Source organism: Falco peregrinus, chromosome 2 (assembly GCF_023634155.1).
Source record: "Falco peregrinus isolate bFalPer1 chromosome 2, bFalPer1.pri, whole genome shotgun sequence".
In the NCBI taxonomy this organism is placed as follows: domain Eukaryota; kingdom Metazoa; phylum Chordata; class Aves; order Falconiformes; family Falconidae; genus Falco; species Falco peregrinus.
This window is the reverse complement of record NC_073722.1, coordinates 22,611,847-22,639,571: the sequence shown is the minus strand read 5'-3', so window position 1 is coordinate 22,639,571 and position 27,725 is coordinate 22,611,847. Positions and strand designations below refer to the sequence as shown.

The window sequence follows — 27,725 nt, the reverse complement described above, 5'->3', positions numbered from 1 at the left end:
CAACTCTGGGTGCTCTCAATCTCCTCAGCCATTTACGAAAGGTATGAAAACCAGCTCAAAGTATGGAAACCAGAGCAGACTGCAAATAGGTACCAACACATTTATTAAATACATTTAGTGATCTGTCTTTTTTCCTGGTGTCCCAGACTGTCCTGCATCTAGCCTGCCTCTTGACCTACTGCAAAGCCACCATTCCTTGGAAAGATGCTGCTCCATATTCCCACATGCTGGTCCAGCCATAGTTCTTCATAGAAGATTGACTCTTCTGGCCTCCAAAGGACAGCAGCTCATGCTGGTCACTAGCGCCACAGCTCCAGCCCCACAGAGGCTATGCAAGCAGATCTGCACTCGACTAGCTCAGGCCTATTAGAGCTGACATGGCACTGTTTCTGCTTGGCAGTCCTACTTACCTCTAAATATCCTGACTTACAAAGCCATTCAGGGACAACCTGTCCTGTTGCCAGAAGGACTTCATTTATCACCTGAAGGGCTGCCACATGTCAGTAAAATCTGCTGCAGCCTTTTGGGAAGGGATGAAGCTTCATCAGAGTCAGACTTGAGCCTGATGGGGTTGGCTAATGGATCCTGTCTGCTTGCCATATCTTATACACTGTCTATAAAGCAAAGGGAGGAGGCGGCAGCAGGCAAGGAACGATGTGCTGTAATGAAGCCAGACATGTTAGCACTGCCACGTGAAAACCAGGAGATGCTGCTTATTTACATGATCTTACTACACTGGACATAGCATCTTGCTGTGTACAGCTTTTGACAAGTGGGAATGTAAAGACAGCAGATGCCCTTCTAGTAGCTACAGAGAGAGATAGTGCAACTCTGATTACGAAAATACTACCCCAACTCAGCACAGAACCTGCAAGAGCAAACTCAACCTGGAAAAAACCCCACATTTTTACCAGGTTTGAATCAGCAGTTTTCCAGACTGGGTCAGAACTTGCATCCTCAAGCTAACACAGTTTTTATGATCTGTTGGGACCACATAAACCAAAATTACCAAAGCAAGCTCTAAATCAACATCAAAAGTAGTCATAAGATGGGGCAACAGTGTCACACCATAAAAAAATATTTGGATTGCTAGACTAGAAATCAAGAGTGCTAAAATACAACTTTACCTAAAGTTAAAAGAGGAATGAGAAATCAAAGTTTACCAAAAGAAGATAAAGGGCAGAAAACAGGACAATGACGGTGCGTTTCTTAATGAAGAAATTATTATTTCCCTTAAGCATTTTCTTTCCAAATTTCTAATTAAAAAATTGGAAGCATTATTACACATAACAGCTGTACAAGTAACAGTTACACAAGATGATATATCCTTTGTGGGTATTTGTTCAGAAAAGGATGTAAGCTTTTAATATAACTTGATGTGTAATCTTACAAACAAAAAGCACTACGTTCTCCAAACAGTAAGGCTTAACCTACATTTACATCTTTCATTTTAAACTCTATTATGCTAGCAAGCTGTAGTAAGTAAACAGTCATGTTTCTTTTTGCCTTTTTCTTGATAAAGAACATTTTCTAGTTATCTTGGTAGACCTCAAATCACTCCCTTTAACCTAGATCATACTTAGTGACTCCTGCATGTCAAAGCTCAGCACAGTATTCTAGAAGTGACTTCTGTTGGCAGACACAAAATAAATACTGTTTTCCTCTTTTTGATTGTTACTTCCATGCATCTGAGAACGGTACTTCCCCTGGGTGTTACAGCATCCCAATGAGATTTGTATTCAAGTAGTTCCTGTCATCACAGGTTTTTCAAAGTCACTCTTTTCCAAGAGGCAGGCACACCTCTTAAGATGGACACACATTCTTTGTTCTTGGGTATGTGAGCTCACATCTATTGGCTGTAAGGCTCCTTAGTCCCACCATATCAAACTGATACCACTTCAATTTTTTTCTTTAAGTCTGTTGATAAAAATATTAAAGGAGACCACTACAAATAATCCCATCATATGAGAACTACCATCTTATATTTTTATTGTGGTTATCTGTTTTCTTAATAACCCTAATAATATGCTGATTTTCCATAATAAAAAGAATTAGCACATAATACAGCGGTGGAACAAACGCCTTACAGAAGGCAGTTGATGCTAGTAGCTAGATTCATGACTTCATTAAAAGGATATTAAAAGTGCACTTGGAAAAAACTGTTTAAAAAATAAATAAATTTTCCTGCATCTACAAAGCACTTTTCAAGTGACGGTGTGCTCCTATAGGCTTAGCTATGCATAAATATATGTAGCCATATCAAGCAACACAACATCTGTGTATCAAAATGAATTATCATGGATTTTTTTTATTTGTAAGCATTTGGAAGTGCCAGATAGATGGATTTTGATTTAGTTAGCTTCCCTTCCCAACACTTGTCTAGTGAGAATAATTATCAGAAATTTAAATTTTCATATATGAATTCAGAACTTGTTATCTTACCCTAGTTCAAAATAATTCTTTCAGTAGAAAAGCCTAGTAACAATTAAGCTCCCTCAATACATATTTAAATACTTTATTTGTGAACATTAGGAAGACATGCTGCTTCCTGAAATAATAATCTGCTGTCATAAATACTTCCAAAAAGGCAGCAGAAAATATGTTTGTTTCCTCTGAGTTTAACATTTATAGTGACTACTTGGGGAGACTCAAATAAAGAACTGAAAGCATTTCCATGTGTGCCTCCTTAATTTCCAAATTTCAGTCTTATTTGAAAGAAAGCATTCTGATTTAGTCTTATTTCCCCCCCCCCATATTCTGTGCTTTTCCACACCTTTTGTTCAAATTGTACATTTTTTTAAAAAATAATTAAAACATTCATGTTCATTTTTAAGACTTCTCTGCCAATACCAGAGGACCTTCTGAAGTTTAGTGCATACAAATACAGACTAAAGTTGAAAGCCTTTTTTAAATGTCATCCTAAGATTTCCTAACTGCATAACAGCACTCATTAAATAAACAATCAGATCAGATATGAAATGGATACAAAAATGGTTCTGTTGGGTAGCTAAAAATAGGTATTTTGATTGTTAAAGAGTTGAGTCCTGAATTCTTTCTTATCCTGATGAAGTAATTAAGTACTAAATATTTTTCTAGTTACGTACTAATTGGACACCTACATTGGAAATACAAACCCAGTGATCTGTAGAAGTTTTTAATAATTCTGTTTTGTCTGGAAAGATAATTGGAAAATATTTCCAGTGGTTTTGAATTTTTTTTTTAAACTCAGTTTCTCTAAAGAAAAATAATCTTGCTCGTATGAAAACTACAATGTTTACTGACAGGCTGAAATCTAAATATGTGATTCACCACAGCTGTGCTGCTTTGCTCTGACCAGAGGGAAAGTATGAAAATGGTAACTAAAATGGAATTTTCACCCTGAAGATCTGGTACATACAACGCCCTGCAAAGAAGTACTATTACGTATGTATTATTTTAGAGATAAAGGTAACCTGAAACTGACATCTTTACACTAAGTCACTTTTAGAAGAAAGATTTAATCAAGCTAAGTAGGAAGAACAAAGAAGGCTGCAAGAGAAAAGAAAAAGGACTACTGAATTCTAATTCCAGAAATCTGCTGCCTTGCAACAAATCGGTAATTCAAAAAAGACAACTTAAAAAAATATACATTGGAGAAAAATAAAGAAAACAACTGAGACCATCTCTGAGAAACTGCCCAATCAATTAAACTAGATCTTTGCTTTCCTACAGAGACTGCATTTGAAAAATTATTTTTTATACTGATCATTAACATGACAAGTCCCTTTTAAAAAAAATCTTTTATTCTCTAGGCTATTAGAAATTAATCCACAGCAGGAAATTCAGGAGAAAATACAGATGAAGGGAAAAACATGAGATTTATATTCATGGACTGGCTAATATTTTTAAACATGCATACTTCTTTGTCATCCACGTAGTGGAAGCAAAACCTGTTTACAAGGGTTAATCTTTACCATTTTGAGGCATATACAACACACTATACTTGCTGCTGTTACAGCTGAGCTACCCTTCTCTGATATACTTCCTTTTTCTCTATTAGTGCCTTCCAGAGTGATGTAGTATTACTGTCCACAAGAGATTATTTTTTTAGAAAGGGATGTGACAGTGCCCCAAGAATAAGAGATTCAGTTGGGTACAGGCAGCATGCACCTAGAATGATTTTAGGGTTAACGTTCAGCTGGCTGAGCACATGACTGCAGGAGAAGGGGTGACAGAGAGAGAAGGGGTTGTTACTGCTGTAACCACACTAATTGGAAGAGTGTTTTTCAGGCAGATACACTGGCAGGGCTGGCGGAACAGCTGACACTAGAAACTGAAGGACAACAGAATATAATGCCTGCTGCCAAACCCTGGCATGTTAATTCCAAGTCATGAAAATCTTCTTTCAGACAGATCTAGGACATGGCATCTTTTTGAAACAGGAGTAGAAGAATCTGGCTATAATCCTTTGACTGAACTGTGCACCTTGGTGCAAGTAGTGATGCATGGAATTTGTGCTGACTTACAGAACCCTACCTGCCTGTCATCAAAGCTGTCATCGCCTGTTCTCATTTCAGGTCATACATTCACAAACACAAACACTGTATGTGGAATTGCTGGACTGCCACAGAGAATCTGGACTCCATCCTAATACTGGTCCAAGCTACTCAACAAACTGAAGACATGCTGTCACATGAAATCAGTTTAGACCTTTCTTTCAGCTGAGTTTTGTTCACTTCCACTCTTCCACTTCATCAGTTTACTGTTGGTTTTCATTCATCCTCCCTGGTTTGTTCAAACTCACAAGGTTACAGCATGGCACAGGTAAATGACTCTAGAGTCAGACTAACACCACATGTGTAACCACTGCCCTCCACAACCGCAGAAGAGCTGCACCTCCTCCCTGCAACAAGTTGTACGTTCCCTTGTCTTGCTATTTTATCCCAGCCAAAATTTTTGCATTGTAAAGTGATGCATGCAGGTAATGCTGCTCTTCATCTTTAACCAAATTTCCATGTGAAAACTCTAAGCTTTTAAGCGTGCATAACAGAGCTTTTTCAGAGATTCAGCATTTATTTTGAACTGTGATGCATTTGTTTTCAATTTGTGATTATTATTAAAAGAGCTGATTCTTTCCCAGGCATGAAGCAATTTATAATAGTCAAAAAATGTCACAAAGACCAATATTTGTTAAATAATAAAAGGAGAAAAAGTAACTAGAAGAGGAAGCAGCCAGCCACGTGCTTTTGGAGTACCAAGCATAAGTATTTATTTAAAATATTCAGTGAGATTACTAGTTTTTCTGATGACAACTTTTAAAAACTATGTGAGGACAGAGGAATAAGGTGGACAGGACAATCCCACCCTCCCACAAAAGTCTCAGGTACAGCAAATATTCTTGTGAGAGATACCCTTGGCATACAATTCAGTGTCTGAAAAACCCAGATACAACTCTGTAAATATCAAGTACTTATCTGTTTCTACAGCAAGGAAACAGATATATCCCACACCCCCATATATCTTTCTTTGCTTTCCACAAATGCTTAAATAGAAAACATACATTTCTGGAAACAAGAGGAGAGTTTCCTGCATTTACCTATCTTTTATACAGAAGAACAGGATCTCAAACATAAAATAAAACGGGATAAAATAAGCACCTCAGTAAAAACAACGCTAACTACCAACATTGGTCTGTGTCATTTTGCAACATATGTTGTTAGATAAATTTCTTCTGCAGGTCTCAAAAAGTCATGAGCAGTACTGGAAATAACTCCTCCTACACACTGCTCAAAAAAAACTCCAAACACCTGGCATAGATAGCTCATTGATGGCAGAGCAATAGCTCAAAGAAGATGAGAACAGTACATGTTGCTTTAGGTGACCCACTGGGATATTACTATAATCCCATAGTAGAATTAGAAAGCAGCACCACACTATAAAGAAATTGTCTTGCCTGGGGATATTTCCACTTGACTTCTCTGAGCTGCTATTAATATTTGCTATTTTGTATTTTCCCTTAATATTCTAAAACAATAGCTACTATATAAAGCAATTAGATGTTCCTACCAATATTGGGATGCTTCAAGAGGCGACAGATTCTAGCTTCTCTTTCCAGTTTCTGGTGATCTGCAACAAAGGAAAGCAAAACAATTGCTTTTAGTGTGAAGATTAACTTAGTTCAGTGTATTTGCTTTACAGAAGTAAAAATAATCTGATGTGAACTTTAAAAAAAGACCTCCGTCATTTAGATCCATTAAGATTTTACATTTGAACTGTTTTTAATATTGAATTAGGTTACTGCATCCAACCACTGCTTTGATGAGCTACCACAGGCAGTTCCGTTAGAAAAATCAAGCTGCTGATTTATTGGGGAGAACAGGAAATACTCATGCTATGACCTGTAATTATCAGGCAATAAACCACGTTACAACATTAATCAAGGACAACCTGAACTCTAGCATTGCCTTAAATCCTACCCATTAGCTGCTTTAATGATACCTAGTGTATCATTAAAGTACAGGACGTGGCAGCCACCCAGACAGACTGCCAGCACTTGGGTCACCACACACTCCCACCCCAATACGATAATGCAGGAACTTCCAAGAACTAATGACCAGCAGTTATTATTTTCCCAGTGAGGCTCATCTCTCTCTCAGGCTGATTATTCATTAACCTGAAGATACTCTGAAAATGTAGGTCCAGGTGTATCATCTGTTGGCTCCTCCTCTCCTGGTCATTTGATTCTTTTTAACCTTCAGGTAGAGAAGTAGGTCCAAACTTGTACACCACTGAGACCTAATGACACTTCTGGAGATAAAATACTACAATTCGCATCAAGCTCCTATTTACTTAAGCTGGGTTTTTTTATGTACAAACTTTTACAGTATTTGTTCCAAACACCACCATTTATAGTACTACTTCTGCTGTATTCTGATTAACATTAAGTAATATAGTACTTGTTTTATATGATACATACAGGAGTTTTGGGGGATGTGCATAAGTTACTTATACTGGAAATATCTGAAGGCCTGCAGGTATGTTAAAATGTTTTGTGTAAGGCAGTATAAAGCACACAAGGTAACGTGGATATTAAAATACATAATTTGGAAATAATAAGAACAGCCAGCTACTCCCTACTGTAATCCTGTAATTCCATCAGACTGCTACTGCATTTATCCTCACTTTCTGCAGCATAATTTCTATGCCTGCAAAGAATACTAAGCTTCTGTCAAGAGGCAGAAAAGCAACAAAGATTCAATTTTATAGTATTAGCTAAAAATAATTTCTCACAATTAGAAGAAAAATAAACTGCAAAACGTTCTTGGAGATGAGGCTCTCTTGCTATTATTTTTAACTAGCTTCAATTTGCTATCCAAGGATAGTATAATAACCAATCCTTCACAGAGGCTCAGACTTCAAATGTCAAACAAGTAATTTGGGTTGTGCCACCTCTGCAATCCTTATTATTGGCATTAGGTTTGGGAACACTCCTAACAACTGAAAGGGGAAATTCTTAACTGGCCTTCCACCACATAAAAAGAGCAGTCCGCACAGCAAGTTTTGAGTTGAATAACCAGCATTTAGAGAATACAAAAAGTTTAACCTACAAAAGATTAATAGGCATCAAAAACCTACAGGAAGAATTAAGAAATTATCTGGTTTTGTAATGTCACTCTTGCATATCTATCATGGTATCTGTTCTCTCCCATAACACCATCAGTGTAATTAGGTGTGCCTTCCAAGCCACTAAAGCATAGTCTGATACCAGTCTGACATCAGAATCTACTGCGCAAGAGTCAGACTAGGGTTCAAGACAAAACACACTATAAACACCCTCCTCCTCAGTGCCTGGATACAATAGTGTGATCCTGACATCCATCCTACTTTTAGCTGGTGCTCAACTCCACAAATTACCTTAGCACTTCACCTTCCTCTTCCATGGGGAGTCCTAATGTTCCCTGTTCAAGCCAACCACAATCCAGAAAGTTCTCCTTCCTACATAAGCCAAGGGGCAACAGGAGGATTTGCAACCACCTTTAACCAGAAGACAGGTACCAGGCTCTGTGCAAAGCGCACTTCCAGCTCTGCTCTTTCCAATCAAGCACTGGGTGCTTACTCCTTTTAGAGAATTTAATCTAAACATAGATCAGAGTCACCCTGAAAGTGGGACAATTCAATTCTACACAGATGGCTGTGCCAGCACAAGGGAGACAGGGCGGCACACAGTGTGACAGCAAAGGTGACCACTGGTCTCTGCTGCTGCCAAAAACACTCCATCTCATGAAACTGCAGCTTCATGTTCCTGAAGATCGCTTTGGCTTCAGCCTGCCAGCTGTGGAGGTGCTCTACACAGCTCATTGAGCAGGACAGAGATACCCTCTGGATGAGCGAGGCGAGAGCAATAGGTGCAGATGGGAGCAGCAGGCATGAGGCAGTGATCCTGGGCATTCATGTAGGTCCAGTAAGACATGGTCTCCCTGCTGTGTGGACTGCTTCACGTGAAAAGCATCAACAGCCCCTGCACAAAACACATGAGTTGTGATGGGAGCGATGACCACAACCTAGGCATCTTCCCACCAGACTGGCAGCTCAAGTCATCAAATTATTTATATATCCTGGTTGTTCCAGTAGCAATTACTATTAAGGACTGAACTGGGATCTTGGTGCCATTTCTCCTGCCATTGACCACATTCATTACCAGCTAGCCAGCTTCGGCAGCCTGTCTGCACAGTGCACTGAACAATTGGCTGCTGATTGCAGGCACAACCTCCTAAGCGTGACAATGACATGAATAAAATGGCAAGTAGGAACGATTCGAATCCTTCGGGATACTTCAGTACTTATAAAAGCAATGACAGCTAGAGGAATATATCAAAGATTAATGTGTTGATGAACTGTAGAAGCTGGGGTTTGGGGCAGGGGGGCTGTTCTGCAGGGGGGGGGCTGTTAGTTTTGGAGGGTTTGGTGTTTGGGTTTTTTTAAGTAAACTGTTCGCAAACAATTCAACTCCTATGCTGTCCTGCTGCACTTAAGTAAAATGTTCTTAAACTCAGGCAGGATACCAAAGGCTTACACATACAGACCCAAGTGTCACATGGTGGCAAAGCATAAGCCTGGAACTCTGGGGATATGTAACAGCAAGCAAGCTGACCTCTAAAAAAATGCCACAATATAGCCTGAAGAGCACAGCCTGTATTCAAGTCAGAAAATATAAAGGCTTATTTAACACACCCAGTAGGATTACCCTTGAGTATCATGTTTAAAAGTGCACAGGGATAAAGGGAGAAACTGGGCAGGAAAATCCTAACCTTCTCCTACAGAAGTCATCTCAGGTGTAGCACACACACTTACAGCAAAGGGACACTTGGCAGGCAACTCTGGTTCTGAAACATTCAGAACCAGCTCCCTAACACTAACCTTCACACCAGTCTGGATGAGGCCAGACAGACTGACCTATTTTACACGTACTTGGAAAGCAAACCATAGCAAATAATAATAGAAGAGATACATTAAGACTCTGGCTCTCCTGCCAGATCTTGACAACTTAATACCAAGTACCTGTCCTCAATTAATGAACACTATTTTTTTGGTATTCATCCAACCGTTTTAGGCATAATCAGTAAAGACTTCAGTAAGCACAACTAATGTGTCAACAGAGAGTTCATCAACAAGCAGCAATGAATTTGAATGCAAGAAGTTCTGTAAAAATTATAGCTGTTCAACCGCTGCAAAAAATTTTAAATTAGGACAACTTCAAGAAACAGAGGAGGGAGGCAGGGGCACATTGTCATTATCCACTGAATTTCATACATTAAACCCAAGCAATTTTGTGACACAAGCACTACTGTACAGCTCCAGCAGAAGGGATACTAGGAGAGGGATGCCAAAACCCTGTTCCAAGAGTAACAAGAGTACCAGGTTTCACACCCAAACTGGCTGGCGACTCACCAACAAAGACCTGAAGTGTAAAGAAAACCATGAAAGGCGAAAACAAGCAGTAACCATCATCGGATTGCTCAGAGACATCTTTTTTTTTGCAGGAAACACAAGCAGCGTGTGTATAGGGCCTTTTCATGAATCAAGAGGGAATCTAAATCAGAGAACCACTGACACCAAGAATAAAAAGACAGCAGAAATTGTATTTGGTATGAATGTTAAGGAGACATCAAAATATCCTGGACACAGCTGTCAGTAACACTTAAAATGCTGTAATAACAAAAAAAGGAAATATGAGGACATTGATAGAGAAATATATGCTGTAAAACAAAATATAAAGGCACATTTTTTAATTTTACATTCTCTGAAAATAAGAGATTTCCAAAGTTAAATAATGATAAAGTCAGGCACTGATTCGGTAGTAGAGATTAAAGCAAACACATGGAGTTCTGTTCCTCTAGCAATTCTTTCCATAATAAAGGGAAAAAACAGTCACAATGCAAAATGTCAGCAACTACCAGTGGAATTACTAAAAATATAAATACCGAAACATATAGTAAACATACTAAATATACTTGCTCATAGAAATCAGAGTATTTGGTTTCTACATTGCAAATCTAACACAGTATGTTGACAAGAAAAAATATATCCATTTATTACAAAAATAGGCACTATCCTGCAATAAGTTTGAAATAATTAAGCCAGAGTAGTAACTTCTGAAGACAAGTAACACACAATTTAAGCATGCTTAAATATCAATTAATTAGAAGGGAGTTATTCTCTACATTTTCCTGTTAGGGATAAAAAAAAAATATATGTAAGACTAGCATATTTAAAAATATACAAATAAAACACATAAAAAGCTAGCAGTTTTCATTGAAATCATACCACTGAAGGCATAATTTTTTAATACAATATTCTTTGCTAAAAGTTTCCAAGACTTTTTGAAGCCCATATAGATATACCACATAATTCAGTTTGTTCTCTCTACAATAACTGTACTCCTTTAAATGAAGTACATGAACATTAAATTAAAATATTTACTATGATGCAACTACAAATAAGCATCACAAATTTCCCAAAATAACAACTTTGGAAAATACAACTGTTTGGAATGTAAAAAACATGCTACAGTTGAAATATAATGCTTTAAATCTTAATCAAAATGATCATGTATCACAATAACTGCATGGTGAAGTTAGTTCTGAAAATACCAGGAAACTAACAAGTTTAGAAGAAGTTGCTATGTATGACAACTCTCAAGAGTCAGAAATTTAGCATCAGACATCTAAAGAAAATGAAAAAGGCTCAATCCTTACTGCAAAGTGTCCAAGTATTAGCTATGTGTGTTTAAAAGAACTATAACAACAGATTTAAAATAAAATATAAAAAGCAAATTCCATCTTTAACATAGTCAGCACCTCAAGTTTGTAAAACACTTTTTAAATCTGGAGGGGAAAAAAAATACCCAACACAGGAAGCTTAATTACTTTTTCTGTAATTTGCACTTACCAGTATTTTCAACTTTAACAATAAGAACAATTGAATCAATTCTACGTAACAGTTCAGATTTTTTTTTATATTCTTTTAAGAAGTATGCAGTCTTCTGCCCAGAGGTATAGGTCTTGAGCTAGTCACTACTTGCCCACTAAACCACCATAATTCACTATGAGACCTCAAAGCCTACACCACTCACATGAGAAAATGTCAGCTTAATCCTCTTCCATGTTTACTTTATTGTTAATTTTTTAAAAAGTGACTTTAAATGTCAGAAGTTTAAAATATAAAATAATATTTTTTAAAAAATTGCAAGATGAACTCAAAGATCCTTTATAAACTTAAAATCTTCCACTGAGGTTTTATGTTAAGATTTTAGATTTCAGTTACAGCAAGTTAAACACAAGCACAGACATACACAGTTTCAGCATCTTACTGCCCCTTGGCTTTGGCTGTAACTTAATCACAGGTTGACCAATTACCATATCATACAGAGCACACAGGGAGATGATCTGCAACGCAAACTAAACTAAGCTTGTTTTAGAAGATGAAATACAATCAGATCCTCAGGGAAAAAAAAAATAATCAAGGGACTACTGGGCATTTGGCGTAAGATGTCTATCTCTGGTGTATACTACCAGCACTACTTTAAAAGGCTATTCTGTACTACCTCGATCTGTATTTACAGGATTAGCCAGCATAGCTAGAAACCTGAGAAGTGTCTCAGTCTTCTATGCCTATCTCCACTCTTCAGGAATAACACAGACACAATAAAGCACTTCATCCCTGACTCTTAATATAAACACTTGAAATTTCTTTGCTGTACCACAGCTTCTGAACTGACACCTTATATGATTAATTTCTCACATACACTAAACATTGTCATTGGTTGTTTAACTGTTATCACACTACACCCAAGGGCACTCTGAACACCCAGAGCAGGCACATACCACCTGGGTAAGGCAATCTAGAGTACTAACCCATACAGTGCACAACGAACACGATACAGATGTTCCTCCTGCTCTGTTGGACAGTAAATTAAACAAGATGAAAAAAACAGACAAGTAAACATTACTTCACAACTTACTAGGTGAAATAAACTCTCAAATGACAAAGCATGAACTAGGTGGAGCTCTTTCATTCATCTGAAAACAACTTATCAAGGCTAAACCTGTAAGATTCTGGCAACCCTTGGCTCCCACTGACGTCACTGAGATTTTAGCATCAACTGCATTAAAAAAACAAAGGATATGTGCACATGATCGTGTATGGAAATAATTTAAAATGACAGCCACTGTAACTGAACAATGTATTTCATTTATTCAACTACAGCAATTCTTGCTATTGCTTCTTCATATTGCTAACTCTGATGCTTCAGCAAGTACATTTCTCTGATAAAAACACATTTCCCTCATAAATTAATACCGTTTCTTAGAGACAAAGCTTCACATTGTAAGGCCTGCCAATTAAAAGCATCCAGTGAATACAACTGCTACTCGCACCTTCAACTTACACCTCAAAGCAAGGACGTGCCCTGTGTGTCTTATCCCCACAGCATTCAGTCAGAGGTAGCCATGTCTGCAGAGACTGCTTCAGACTGTGGCATAAAACAAGAGGATAATTCAGAAAAGAAACACGTTCAAGTAAAAGATAGCACACCATGTTACATGAGACAGGGTTAATATTCAGCTCTCACTTATAGACATGACAGTGTACTCAAATAACAAATATTAGAGCTATGAAGATAGGCTAAATTGTTATTGTATGATTTAAAGAACAATAATTGTATTGATTAAAAAAGCACACCTGATATTTTTGTATGCCACAATCAAAACTGCACTATATGAAGGTTACACCATCATCATCATCATTATTGACTGCACTATCATACTCCCCGATTTTCACCTGAAACTTAGCTAGCGTATCAACTGGTGCCAATTAGGTGATATCTGGTGTTATGTAATATAATGAGCTCTCTGTGTTTACACCATTCCATTGCTCATATCAGAATAGTTGTTGTTACACCTGTTATAAAAGGAAACGCAAAGTGAATGGAGATACCTCACACCATGCACCTTGCGCCATGAGGCAGCAGAAAGAGCATTAAGTACTCCTCGAGTCAGGGATTTAAGTGGACATTAAGGTCCCGAAGATGAAAGCTGCACTTCCAAAGAAAGCAAGTAATCCTTAGCATTGTTAGAGAAGTGCCAGAAACCTTCTGAGTAAGTCCACAGTACATAAGTCTTTTGGGGAGGGAACCAAATTCAAATTTAACCTTCTGGGGTACCCAAGAAGATGACTCGCCTTTAAAGCCTGCATGTTTCTTTAAAGTGTTTTAGGAAATACTGTGTGTACCTTCCTTCCTCCACTCAGCTTATTCACAAGTACATTCAACTGCAAATGCTGAACATAAATATCTATTTCTGTTACACTGTTTTCAGCCAGGTTTCAATTACTGGTGTCTGAAGATGAGTGTCAAAGGGCAGGTCAAACTGGAATAATTTGAGCACTCAGCTCCAAAAAATCCGAAGCGTAAGAAGGTGCACCACTGCCCTGTCATGACAAGCACAGCCAGAGGAATTACCTAGCAGGCAAGAAAATCCTGAGAAAGTTTGATAGTGCCTAGCATAAAATGCCTATGCTACAACAGCATCAGAGGAAAAGCTCTAGAAAAAATAAATTCAGTAACAGGTCACTTACTAAAACCAAAAGGTTAATTCCTCTCATTTTTGACAGTATATGATTAATCACCTAAAGCTGTGTTTTCCTGTCAGTATGAAAAGGGAAAAATGATTATCAGTAAAAGGAAGCCAAGCTTTAAAGCCAAACATATAATAAAAAGGGAACATGCAAGTACATTTATACACTTGCTTCCTTTGCTCTCATTTAATTACCTATACCTGATTATAAAAAGGTCTCTTGCACTGTCTACGTGAGTAGCTGTAAGGAAATTAAATGAAAAATACAAGAAAGAAGCTTAAAAAGCAGCAAAGCAAATGCAGAAGAAGGAATGCTGTGTAAATTCTAAATTATTTTATGAAAGCAAGTCTCCATTTGCTAACAATGACATCTCTTACAGTAACAGTTAGTTATCAAGATTGGAAAAAGATCACTGCCTGTGAAATGCAGATACAATCAGAAAGAAGGCAGCAATGAGAATACAGTTTTATTAATGGAAAAAACCCTGCAGAAGCTACAAATAACTTTCAGGTGATGCAGCCAAGAAAAATAAAAAAGAAAAAAAATCTAATTCACTACAGCATGAAAAATTTAGCCTTTACAATACTAACGAAACTGTGAAACCTGAAACAAACAGAATATGGATGTTTAAAATCTGGGGTACTGACAGACTGTATGAAAAGAACTAATCCTAATTCATATGACAATATTCTAATAGACCAAAATCTTATATTACAACTTCTGACGTCTGCATCAGAAAATTACTGTCTGTATACAGTTTTTATTAGGTAGGCAAATAAGTAAGATGTTAAAGTGATATCAAAATTTACTTTCTTAAGAAGACTTCTATACATAGACTATACCTAATCCTTGGATTAAGTCATAATGTATTTTATAATTAAAGAAGCAAGAATATAATTATTGTCTTCAGCATAAATCTCTCTCCTACGGTGTCATGATTCTTAATCAAAAGTGCTGGCTGCATGACCATCCAAATGGAGCTTACCACGGCAGAAACGTTTACTGCTCACCACCTATCAACACAGGTATCGAAAATACAAACTTCTGCAAAGCAAAGCCTCTTTATTCTGCAGTAATTTTTGTGTTCTTCCTGCTATTTATTGTTAGAGCTTGCAGTCCCCAGCAAACTGTAAAGGCAATCTCCCCATTGCTAACTTTTATATCTTTAGCCCCTTTCATGGTCTGTATATTTCTTTTTTTCCCCTGGTACTGACTGGATATTATTCAGTGTGAGATGATCTATGCTTTCTCACACAGCCTGCTTAGTCTTTCTGAGGATGGCCTCCACAAGCTGCTTCCTATGTAGTTCAACACTTCTCAGTCTTTTCCCATGTTTTTCTTTAGACAGCTTAATGAAGAGAAAGCAATGAGCTCTAAGTCCCAAGAGGCTCACCAGATTGCACTGCAGCATACCTTAAAGCCTACCCCAGACCACTTTGGCCCTGTTATATTCTCCCATGGAAATCAGAAGACAACTGCAGAAATTTGACAACGGGATGCGCTAGGACACAGCTGTACTTCCTCCTTAGTATTAGTATTATTTTGACTAAAAGAAGATTTTCTTTTGCTCACTCTCCTTCACAGAAAAACAAAGCTCCTATTAAAAGGAAACATGGTGATGCATTAAAAATCTCTCTCTTCTCTTCATACTTTGTTTCTACTAGAATTTAAAACTTTACTATGGCAGAATGTAACCTCTGGGCACCTAAAATCTCACCAGAATAAGCTCTTCTATCTTAATAGGACAGAAGAGACTACTCCCCAAGATCAAAGGTCTTTAAAGCCTTTGAACTGATAGCGAGCCCAAGCATCAGAGAGCTTTGAGCCTGCTTGGGAGATGAAGGCCTGCTCCATGTAATTTCTAGGCAGTTCAGTCACCAGGCAGCACCTAACCACCCAACCTTTTAGCAGTTTCTGGGCTATGCAAAGACATACCAAACACCTGGTAATATTTAGGCTGGTAGCTGTAGAAAGGGAACTTTCACGGGCACAACATAAGTGTGAGGCACCTGAGGTCTGCTTATACCCTGTGTCAGATCTGCCCCTTATTCGCTACATACAGAACATTTGTAAGATCGAGGGTTCAGAATTGGAAACAGGTTAGCAGGTCTGTGAATGTTTCACTGAGGAACAAAACCTTTTCTCTGTGCTCCTCTATCACAGGAGTGCCAGCTTTTTTTTTAATCGAGAAAGCATGTAAGTGGGCTGACACTCTCCCTGCTGACTTGCGCGGTGCATAGTCATTTCCATACGTTCTGAGCCACACAACAAGGACACATCTCTCAAGTTTTCTCACCTCAGACCACAAGCACATCTAAACCTGCTAGAGACTTTCAGGCCAGGACCTCTCCTGTTTTGCACTGGTTCCCTGTATTCTTATTTTTTACTAAATCATTCAAAAGAATGTATCTTCCCAAAGTAGAAGTTCTGAGGCCAGTTCACAGGCTGCATTGACCCCACTAAGTGCCAAGGCTACGCATACACACAAGACAAGACAGATCTGCATCAATATTGCCCCACAGCAATGGCAGAGCCTGGCCATACGTCGGAAGAGTAGGCAGACCACAATTCCTGACAGGAACATAAGTTGTCCAAATAAACTTTCCCTTCTCACTTCTGAGGAACAAAAAAGACTGGTTGGAACCAGTCTGTGGATGATGTTGCTACAATGCAGTGGCACAGATGAAGTTAATCAAGAACTCCCTTGAGAAATAAATGTGCTGTGTGTAGTAAAAATACATAAAATTGAAACATTAAGACTATGATAAACCCTTCCATGTGCGCAGATTCCAGGCCAAAAAAACAGAGCATCCAAGAAAGCTTACTTTTCAGTACTACCAAAATGTCAAATGTGATCCCTGGGTGACCTGAAACAGCAATCATATTTTTTTCTACATGTTTTTCCGGGGCGGTTATGCAAACCAAATCTTTGTAACTCAGTGGGGAAGACCCACAGGTTAACTGAGCAATACAGCTTCCCCCATCACCACCCTGATTTTGTCAACTTCTCTGACAAACTACATACAGCACAATGAAGTGTTCTAGGTATCAGGGAATGTAAATATTTGTGGTTTAAGGGTGTATTGTGCAAGATGAACAGTGTTGTAACAGTGACTTGCTTTAAGTCTGCAAATGCTGTTTACACACACTCTAACTGCATCAAATACATTTTTTAATCTCTCTCTGAGGAAGTATTAAGGCTTTGGAAACAGCAGAGTTCCATTTCTTAATCATTTCTGTAAGTTGAAGTCATTAGTGAGTGTTCTGGTTTCAGCTTGGATAGAGTTAATTCTCTTCCTACTACCCAGTACAGTGCCACATTTTGGATTTAGGATGAGAATAAAGTTGATAGCAACAACTAAAACATCAGTATGTTAAGTAGTGTTTACTCAAAGTCAAGGAATTTTCAGCTTCTCACACCACCCCACCAGTGAATAAGCTTGGGGCAAAAGAAGCTGAGATGAGAAACAGCCAGGACAGCTGTCTCAAACTGGCAAAAGGGATATTCCATACCATATGACATCATGCTCAGTATATAAACTAGGGGGAAGGCTGGCCAGAGGTTGCTGCTTGGGAACTGGCTGCGCGCTGGTGAGCAAGTGATGAGTGACTGCATTGTGCATTATTTTTTTTTGTACATTCTAATTATTTTATGATTATTATTTTCCCCTCCTTTTCTGTCCTATTAAAACTGTCTTTATCTCAACCCACAAATTCTACTTTTTTCCTTCTTTCTCCCCCATCTCACTGGAGGGGAGTGGCTGTGTGGTGTTTAGGTGCCTGCTGGGTTAAACCACAACAGTGGGGACCAACAACATTACTAAACGGCTGACAGAGCCAGTTCTTATGAAAGATCATTTATAGACCTTTAGCAATTTGCAACCCAGTCATTTTCAGCCTATAAGATAAGACACATTTATTCATATAACAGTACATCACAGAGCCCTGTAAATTTTCCATTTCTGAGTTCATGCTACAGAAATGTTCACACATAAACCTCACTTATGCCCTCCATTATTCTTACAGAAGGTAAATGCTACAGAACACGGTCCTTCAGTTGCCAAAAGCACTTTTTCAAAATGAATGCTCTAGCATTCAGTACCTGCTCCTGGGGAAATATTTGAAAACACAGCCTTTACTTGTTCCTCTCTTCTTAGTATTTATAGCTAAGATATAGCTAAGAAAGTGGGACATTCTTATAATAAACAATTACAGACACAGAGTACTCATCTGACCCACCCCTCCTAATGTTTCCTTAACAGAAGCACACGCCAGGTGTTCATTTTTATAAAGACATCTTTTCCATGGATACCCGGGTCCATAATGGATAAGAGTATGCAACAACAATAGCAGAGCCAATTCTTTTATTAGGCCACTGGTCAAAAGCATCAGCAGACCAGAAATCAGGGCACAGAGTATGCCTCCAGTTATTTCTGTGGCTATGTTCACATACACACTTCTCTTCAATCAGGCTTCTGAAAATCAAGGAAAAGCAAAATATATTAATCCAAGATGCTTCGTAAAATAACAAATAAAACCCACACCTGTTGGTTTTCATATTCTACCCCAGGGCATTAAGAAAACAAAAGACACATTTGTGCTCAGCTGTGAAGGCTGCCAACAATAGCAGTTTTCAGTTGGCTAATGTTCCTGTAGGGCTTTCTTCCACTTCCCACCCACTTTCTATGCTAATATTTTAGTGTTCATAGTGTGTGCAAATTTGATAAATGCACGCAAAGACTTTATTCCTACCTACAAAGCACAGATTACAGAGTCAGAGATGGTACAAGTGTCTGCAGGCCACTTCATCAAGACACTTTAGCCCTGATTTCTATGACAACTATGACTAAAAAAAACCCCACAGATTTTTCCTGTTTTTTTCTGTTTCTAGCACTGCTACTGAAATTGAGAAGCACATGATTAATGTGATGTGACAAAAAGAGTGAAAAGAATGTGTGACATTAATAGCAAAACACTGAGCCACGAAGACAACTTTTTTTCTAATGTTTTTTCTTTAATGATGTCCAAAAGGGACAGAATAGACCAACAAAATGATTATAAGAAGCCAGACTAGATTTTACTCAAGCACTGGGAACCTTCAAAGCACACATTCACACGGTGCAGAGTTCAAGCTAATAAAACCTAAAATTCACACACACACACCCCCACACACAACCTTTTATACTTTAGTTTGCTGTGGTTTCAAACAGCCAGCTGGCAATTCACTCATTCTGCTCTTTTGAGAGAAGTGACAGAAAAACAAGATCAGCATTAGTAAAGGTCTGAAACTGCTGCATTGCCACAGCAAGCCACACTGGCACAGGTGAAAACAACTTCGAACAGTCCCTAAAGAACAAAAAGTAGTTGTTTTTTATATGCATTTTGCCTATTTCTGGGTTAAAACAACCTCATCAGTTAAAAGGGAATAAATCTCCACTTCAAAAAATATTATGCTTTATGCATTATGTAAAAATTTATGCACTATTATGTATAGTCATTATATGTATTTATTAGATATTATATAAACAGTACAGCTACTAAAATTGAGTAACATGCTGTAAAGCGTTTCAGTGCCAATATAAACAGAAAGGCCCTGAGAACCAGTAAGTGCAAGTTTGATCACCTGGTCACCTACAACTGTTTGCCAACCAATCCTCACCTGGTATTTACCTGTTTACGGTGTGTCCCACCATCTCTCCTCTATATCACATCTTCTATTCTAATCTTTTGTCCAGTGCTGCATCTTGTACCACCTTCCCAATATATCTTCACACAAGGCTTAATTTGCCTTAACAGGAAAACCTGAGTGCACTTTTCATCCTGAACCTTCTCTATACTACCTCTTTGTGTCTCTACAGCAGCATATTCTCCTTTGTGATTAAAACTTGCAAACTCTCACAACAGCTAGTCAGCCAGATCTTCTTCAATCCTTCCTCTTTTTGACCCATGATTTGTTTTTGGCAACAACTCTACGTGCAAAACCTGAGCATATTTAAAAGCAGAACAACACTGCTTCTTTTGAGACTGGCCACTTCTGTTCCCTATTGCCCTAGTCCATTTCCCACTTCTGGCTAGAACGTTGTTGCAGTTCACACCCATCACACAGTGCAGCCTCCCAGAATTTTCTCTCACCTGGCACCTCAAATCATCTGCTCCCCACCACTTCTTCCAGGTGACTTTCCTGAAGTCCCTTAATTGATTTGTCACTTTTTGCATGACATTAATATACTAGGTTTTGAAAGTTTTTCACATTTTGTCCTTGTAGCCCTTTGTTCTCTGCATCTTCTCCTTCCATCTCTAAACAAATGGACGCCCTTCATCTTGCATATTGGGAACTCTTGTTCTACTTCACTGCCCTGTATTAATTTTTGGTTCTCAATTTTAGACTGTATGCCCTCCACCTCTATTTTTTTTTTAATTTCTGCTGATAAATATCTGCATGCATACAGTATTCCTCATTTTCTCCTATCTTCTATTTTCTGCTGGTTTGTTTAATTTTTTTTTGGCTTCTCAGTCATGATTCATTTTTAAATAGTTCAGACATTAAACACGGCAAGTTATATTCCAGAACACGCAAGCTTACTCCACTTACTCTCAGCAGGAATTAAAGTAAGCGGACCAAAAGCACTGAGACTGCTTTAGCACAACACGTTTCAGCCAAAACGTAGCTTCTATTTTTCAGATTTTACAGAGGAAAACAATTCAGCAATTGGAGTTTCAGGGTGCTTACAACCTTTTCGCACTGTACAATCTGACAGCTGTAGAGAATGAGATTAGAGGGCAGTAACCAGAAGAAAACTCTGAACTTAACCATACATTGAGCTTCTGAAACTAATACTGAAATAATTTTTCATTACAAAATGCTGCTGAAAATGAAAAGTGCACTGGAACTTTAGTTCCAGGAAGCATCTGTCTGAAAGCCTTTCTACATACCCCCTTGTGCTAATAGGTGTCAAAGCTATATGATGTATTCATAAAAATCACAAAGTTGGTTTCCTGAGTCAGTCAGAAACACCTGAAGTAAAAGTATATGCAGCACAAGTCAGTCAGAGCATACAGCTAATGGAAATGACAACTCACCCCACAGCAGGGACACTTCAAACATCGGTGGACAGCTTAATGACTGGTTACTTTTAAAGGGAACTTGACAAATATATCAGATCTTTGTGACACAGCCATCTGATGGCTGCATTATATTCAGTACAGAGGTTTTATTTTCCAGTCCTATGTTTCCAACAAGTCAGAACAAAGTCAGTCTGCAAAAGGCTGAGTCCTTGAGTACTTGTACCCATGTATTTTCAAATACCCTGTTTCGAACACTAATGCTGAAAATTAGTGTTATATATCTGCTCCTGAATGAGTAGCTCTAAACTATAATTAAAGAAATTGAAAAAACATTTCCTATTTCCTGCAGAAAGTTGCAGTAAGTTTGCAGAAAACAGCGAAAAAAATCTTAGGAATTGAAAGTAAGTTCAGAAAAACACATCATATATAAGAGATGCCTGGAATTTCAAGCATTGACTCAGCAGTCTAACCAGCCCTAAAGCATCTGCTTGCCCTCAAATACTTCAGTGAAGAGGGATGGGCTTAAGTACATACTCAAATGCCTTGCTCAACTCCAGTCCTACAGACTCCATTCTTAAAGAGGAATAGTTCAACCCATTAAATCCAGTAAGAGCATTATAAACTCTGAAGACACCTCTGTTTGACAACTAAAATTTTGAAGGCAACTAGATTTCTAAAATAATGCTATGAGACATATTCATTTTCCCTCTAATTGTTGATCAAACAATAGTGTGTAATAATAAAAAGAAAAAAACTGCAGCTTACTGTAAACACAAAAAACACTCACCTACAGCAATATGTGAACTATGGTAGCAGATTATTTTTTAACTTGAAATTAATCATGACCTACTAAACTGATACTAGCTAGTTTTAATATAAATGAGTAATTACTCCATTGAAGACACCAAATCATGACAACTGCCTAAGATATCTACCTGGCTTGGACAGACATAAGTTACTGGTTTTGAAGCTGCTGCAAAGATCAGCCTTCTGAATTCTAAGTTCTTCACTTTGGCAATGTTTATTTTTAGAAAGTGTATCAATGATCACCATCTTTTGCCCTGATGTCATTTCTAGAACAAGATATTGCATTAATTGGGAATGAGAAACTTTTTTTTTTTTTTTATTTTATTTTTAAACAGAAGATGACCAGTGAGACTGCTCAGTTCACTGCTGGCTTATGGATGCAAGAATATTCCGTATTTAAGAGAAAGGGAAAAAAGAGAAATCAAAAGTAGAAATTCCATTGTGCAGAAAAGGTCAACAACTTTTACTTCTACTATTTCCTGTAGCCACTGTTACTTTAAAACTAAACATTACACATGACCTATTCTACCAGAGACTAAGGGCTTCTTTTATGCAAATCCATTTGAAATCACTGACATTTATCTTAATAAAAGCTCATGGACTTCAACCCCCTAGGAGGAAGCAACTGCAGAACTAGAATCAAGTCCAAAAAGAACAGAAACAATCGTTTGGCAACTATCACTATGACTCAGAGGAAATGTATTAAGCACATCAAAGTCAAAGCTTTTCATAACAAAAAGAAAGGCTAAGAATACATAAGCACATGCCTACAGGAATATTTCTATGAAAATAACAGTAGGCTGTGCCAGTACTATAGGACTAAAGATACTATTGCATTAGTAAAAATATCGTAATAACTAAACCTCAGTATTTACCAAATAGCAAGCCACAGGTAAAGTAAGTATTTATTTCTACATGGCCCACAAAAAGCTAAAACAGCAATAAACTCAAAAAAGAGTTCCACATTAAATTGTAATTTGATTATTCGCCTTCTGTTAATTTATATTAAAACGAAGAAGTGGTTTATGACTAACCCACTATATTATTTTTTCTGCTCTGCCAAGTTGCTATGTATTTGCTCATAAGAATAGCAAATCGCCTCACATACCACGTGCATGAACAGGTTTTAACCATTTGAAGCTTTATATTACACCAATCTTTGATACCAGAATTCTGATGCCATGATCTCCAAGCTATATAGCATGGCCTTATTTTGAAAGTAGATCATACTGACGTTATTTTTAGAATCACTTTCTTGTAACTCAATTCACTGAGAGTTTGTAAAACCAATTTTTTAAAAATCCCAAAAAACTATTAGTCTTGCATAAAAGATGTACCCAAATGGAGTCTTTTCTCATAACAAAAATACATCTCAGAGGATTACTGTTAAAGTGCCACCGCAGTAATTTCAGTCACCACTAACTGGTGAATCCTTTTTTGAAGGTTAGTGGTCTAATTTGTAATAACCTAGACTTCTGTCCCAGAGTTTGAATACATCTGATATTCTTTCAGTTTTATTTTCTAACACCAATGCAAACCCACCCACTGTAACTGACTGAACCATGAAAACACAAAAGCCTCTAATACCCAAAACAAAGGATAAATGCCTAAATCCTCCAAGTGTTTTGCTTCCTCATTCCTAATTTGTTTTATTTCAGTAAGATATTCACACCTAACCTTGCCCGATTCAACAGCTGCCATCATTTCACTCTTTTTACAGACGGTGAATGAATATGCTCTTAGGCAAGTAAGTCTGATGCTTTTCTTTTTTTAAATTAAGGTGAGGATAGTGATACCGGAGGCATTTTACCAGTGTGCTTAACTGTAAATGTTGCAACTAATGTATCCATGGCATTGCTGAGCAGTACAACACTGCATTATGTAGTTTAGCTACTAAGTAGATAAGAACCAGTCGGAAGCCAAGACATGAGCCAAGAGTGCTGAAACAGAGCCAGAAGAAGAGAAGGCCATGAGAAGGGTAAGAAGAGGAAGATGATGAAGAAGAGGATGAAGATGTCACAAACTACCACCAGAGGACCCCCTACTCATCAGGCCACACATGCATAGTAAGAGTGTAGATATAAGTAGTTTTGGAACTTAATGAATATGCTAATAATTTCTCAGAAATTTCATTAATTTATATAGATTGGCTGTATAAAGATAAACAGTGAACAAAGTCGGTATGCACATTGGGCAGAATTTATCTCCTGTGCATCTGGTGCTGAAAATAAGGAATGCCTGCTTTCTCAAACTCCAAACCAAGAATTGGAGAGTTCTGTCTCTGATTTTTTGGTATTAATAGAATGGCAGGAATTTTTAAAACACCCACAAATTGAAAGTAAAAGCAAGCATTACCAGATATTTAAACTTTGCTGACAAATTTCTGGGGTTTATTGTGTAAACAAGATTTCTTCCTTAAACGTGTGCTTTCATTAGCTTCTGCACTCTGTGCCATACATTATGTCCAGAAGATAATCAAAAGAACTGGCAGTATATAGAAATCCTGCACCAGATTAAGCCAGCTAGTGCTGCAAGCCCAAAGTCCCATGAGGCAAGCTATCCTCTTTAATGGTCAGTAGTTGCATGAAAACTGCCTAAAGGGATTTAAGCTTTTTCCCCACTATTAAGGCAACTAACACTTGGGTATTTGCACATGTAGTGTTAATTCCCAAGCTGCCAGCCTTTTCCCTAGCTACTGAGCTTCTTAGGAAACACTATGAACTGGGTTATCTCTCTGTTGGCAAAACAAACAGGGTAAAGAATTCTCTGCCTTGGGAAAATAAGAAGATCCTAGACTACAGGGAGCACAAGAGAGAAAGGGAACTGTGAGGAAAAGCTGTCAAAAGGAAAAAAACCCAATAATCCCACTATGTAAAATAACAGGATGCATTTCAGTTTCTCATGGGTGTCAAGTTCATCCCTGGTACATGTTTAGTATTAGAGATATGATCAACCTTTTAAAACCACAACAGCTTTCAGGGATAAAACAAACCCAGTCAACAGGCCATTCTAGATAATGTTTATCCCTTGTTTCTGTAAATAAAGGCCCCAGGGAAGACAGCTAATACTAGTCACTGTGCCAGCATTTGGACTCTCTGGAATATTACACTATCTGAAAGGGTAAAACTGGAATATCATTGATATTAGCTGTCTGACAAGATAAAACAGGAATATCTACATGGTAATCATTGCATAGTATTGTACTGATATTAGAAAAGACAACAAGTAATAAATATAATTAGGAAATTATTGAATTTAATTAGCCTGATTGTTCTTATATACCTATTTTCTCTAAATATATTTACAGCAACATGATTTGTTCAGTATATTCACGCTGTCACTTTAAGTCAGGAATTTTATTATTCTGATTAGAGATGGTATGTGCCAGGTGTTCTATTGCCAAACCTTGATCACTGATACAGGTATGGTTTTGAACAGAATCACAGCACAGGGCTCTGGTAAAAAAAGCAAACACTCAACAACCCTCCCCAAAAAACACTGCCCAAACTACACCTGAACACTGACAATAAAATGGAAAGATTTCAATTTACTCAGCAGAAAAACTCTTCACTACATAGAGATCATTTCCAACAAGAAAAACTGGTGTTTTATTCAATTCCCATTCCCTTTAAGTATCAACCTCTGGTATTGTCATTGTTTTTTCTATGATCTGCTGAAGAAGTTATTCAGCGGAAATACTTTAAATTATGAATGTTATGTACCTCTATTATTAAAGAGCCAAATTTAATGTGGTTTCCATGGTACAGCTGAATATTCTACTTACCATATATAGTTTTCCACTAACTGAACCTACTGTAGAAAAAAGCCTTTCTCTTCTAAAACTGAGGTAAGGGAACTGGAGGTGGGAAATAACCCAGCTTCCAGTTTTGTTACTTAATTAAAACTGCCACTTCTAATTAAATTGCTGGCAAACCACTGGGGAAATAGTACCACTGTTATACCAAGTTTATAAAACAGAAATTCATTACTCGTATACTATTTGCCCACAGCCCTTTCAGCTAATTCCAAGAGCTCACAGCCAGTATGAGTCTCTGGGAGATGCAAAGGCTTTGTGAGTTCAGCATACAAAAAGGACAACAGCACTTCCCCTTCTTCTGACATCCATGAGAACTGACACAGAAAGCACACTGATAATGCATAAAAGCAAACCTCAGCAATTTCTGCTTCTTCCCAATACAGCTCACTGCTTTCGAAACCAAATCTGTATTTTAGTGCCTTCCACTGCCTGTAACACAGCTGGACGTATTCCAGTTTTGAGGACAGAGAAACCTGTGGCAGTATTTTTTATACTGCCCTTTGAGAGAACCAGTCTGTGATAGGAAGTTAGCTTATACAATAAAGCCTTCAATTAACAGACTCTCCTTTCTACTCTGCACTTGTGAGGCCACACCTGGACTGCTGTGTCCAGTTGTGGGCTCCTCAGCAAAGGAGAGCTAAGCAGCCTTCAGCAAGAGTCCAGTGAAGGGCCACAAAGATGATGAAGGCACTGGATCACTTCTTCTATGAGGGAAGCGACATCCACCTACAAGAAAGGCCAGAAGGAGGATCCAGGGAAGTACAGGCCTGTCAGTCTGACCTCGGTGCTGGGCAAGGTTATGAAGCAGATCATCTTGAGTGCCATCACATGGGACACACAGGACAACCAGGCAATCAGGCCCATTCAGCATGTGTTTATGAAAGGCAGGTCCTGCTTGACGAACCTGATCTTCTATGAGAAGGTGACCAACCTAGTGGATGAGGGAAAGGCTGTGCAAGTTGTCTACCTAGACATTAGTTAAGCCTCTGACACAATTTTCCACGGCATTCTCCTAGAGAAACTGGCCGCTCATGGCCTAGACGGGTGTACTCTATGCTGGGAAAAAAAAATGGCTGGACGGCTGAGCCCAAAGAGTGGCAGTGAATGGAGTTACATCCAGCTGGCAGCTAGTCACAAGTATTCCCCAGGATGCAGTATTGGGGCCAGTCCCATTTAGTATCCTTCTCAATGGTCTGGATGAAGAGGTGTTTGCAGGTGACACCAAGTTAGACAAGAATGTTGATCTGCAGGACATTCCCTCTGAACATCAGAAAACACTTTTAGTGTGAGGGTGACCAAGACCCGGTACAGGTTGTCCAGCAAGGTTGTGGAGGCTCCATCTCTGGAGCTATTCAGATGTCATCTGGACACAGCCTTGGGCAGCCTGCTGTAAGGTGGCCCTGCTTGAACAGGGACATTGGATCAGATGACCTCCAGAAGTACCTTCCAACCTCAGCCATCCTATGATTCTGTGAGCCTTCAGCATGAAGAAAGCCTAAATGCTGGGTATCCCACACCAACTGATTGTTATGAACATTTGGCTTCCGTGTCTTCAAAGACAAGGTTCAAATACAAATGGAGATCATGATCCTCATTCTTTGAATGACCAATTGTAAACATTTCCCGGAGAGGGTTCCAAAGTCTGGATTGATATTAAACCAAGCTCTTCACCCATTTCAAAAGACAACTATCCATTTAATGCCACCACAGGAACTAATTAAGAGCACATACATTCCTAAAGCCCTTTTACCTCCTGGTATATCAAGATTCCATTTGTGCAACCTAGTAGATGTTTCCCATGTTAAGAAGGCAAAGAAGTTTACTGCTTCGGTAATTTTTATTTTATTAATAACACCCTTAATAATCTGCCATGAACTTCCTGCTCAGATTCCCAATTTAATTGTAACCACTCCACACCTTTACA

At 38.2% G+C, this 27,725-nt stretch overlaps 1 protein-coding gene and 1 long non-coding RNA gene across 14 annotated transcripts in view; both read right to left on the bottom strand.

The window, feature by feature from the left end:
* The window catches only part of CAMK2D (calcium/calmodulin dependent protein kinase II delta), a 209,037-nt gene that overhangs the window by 139,909 nt on the left and 41,403 nt on the right, over window positions 1–27,725 (bottom strand). For all 13 annotated transcript variants that reach the window (XM_055796075.1, XM_055796063.1, XM_055796065.1 and 10 more), the window contains one exon: window positions 6,046–6,105. In XM_055796075.1, coding sequence (XP_055652050.1) covers window positions 6,046–6,105 — 60 coding nt within the window. The remainder of the gene's footprint in view (window positions 1–6,045; window positions 6,106–27,725) is intronic.
* Window positions 18,000–23,687, bottom strand: LOC129783833 (uncharacterized). The gene is made up of 2 exons (XR_008745812.1): window positions 19,783–23,687; window positions 18,000–18,587 (listed from the first exon to the last, which is right to left on the bottom strand). It is a non-coding gene; the product is annotated as an uncharacterized LOC129783833 (long non-coding RNA).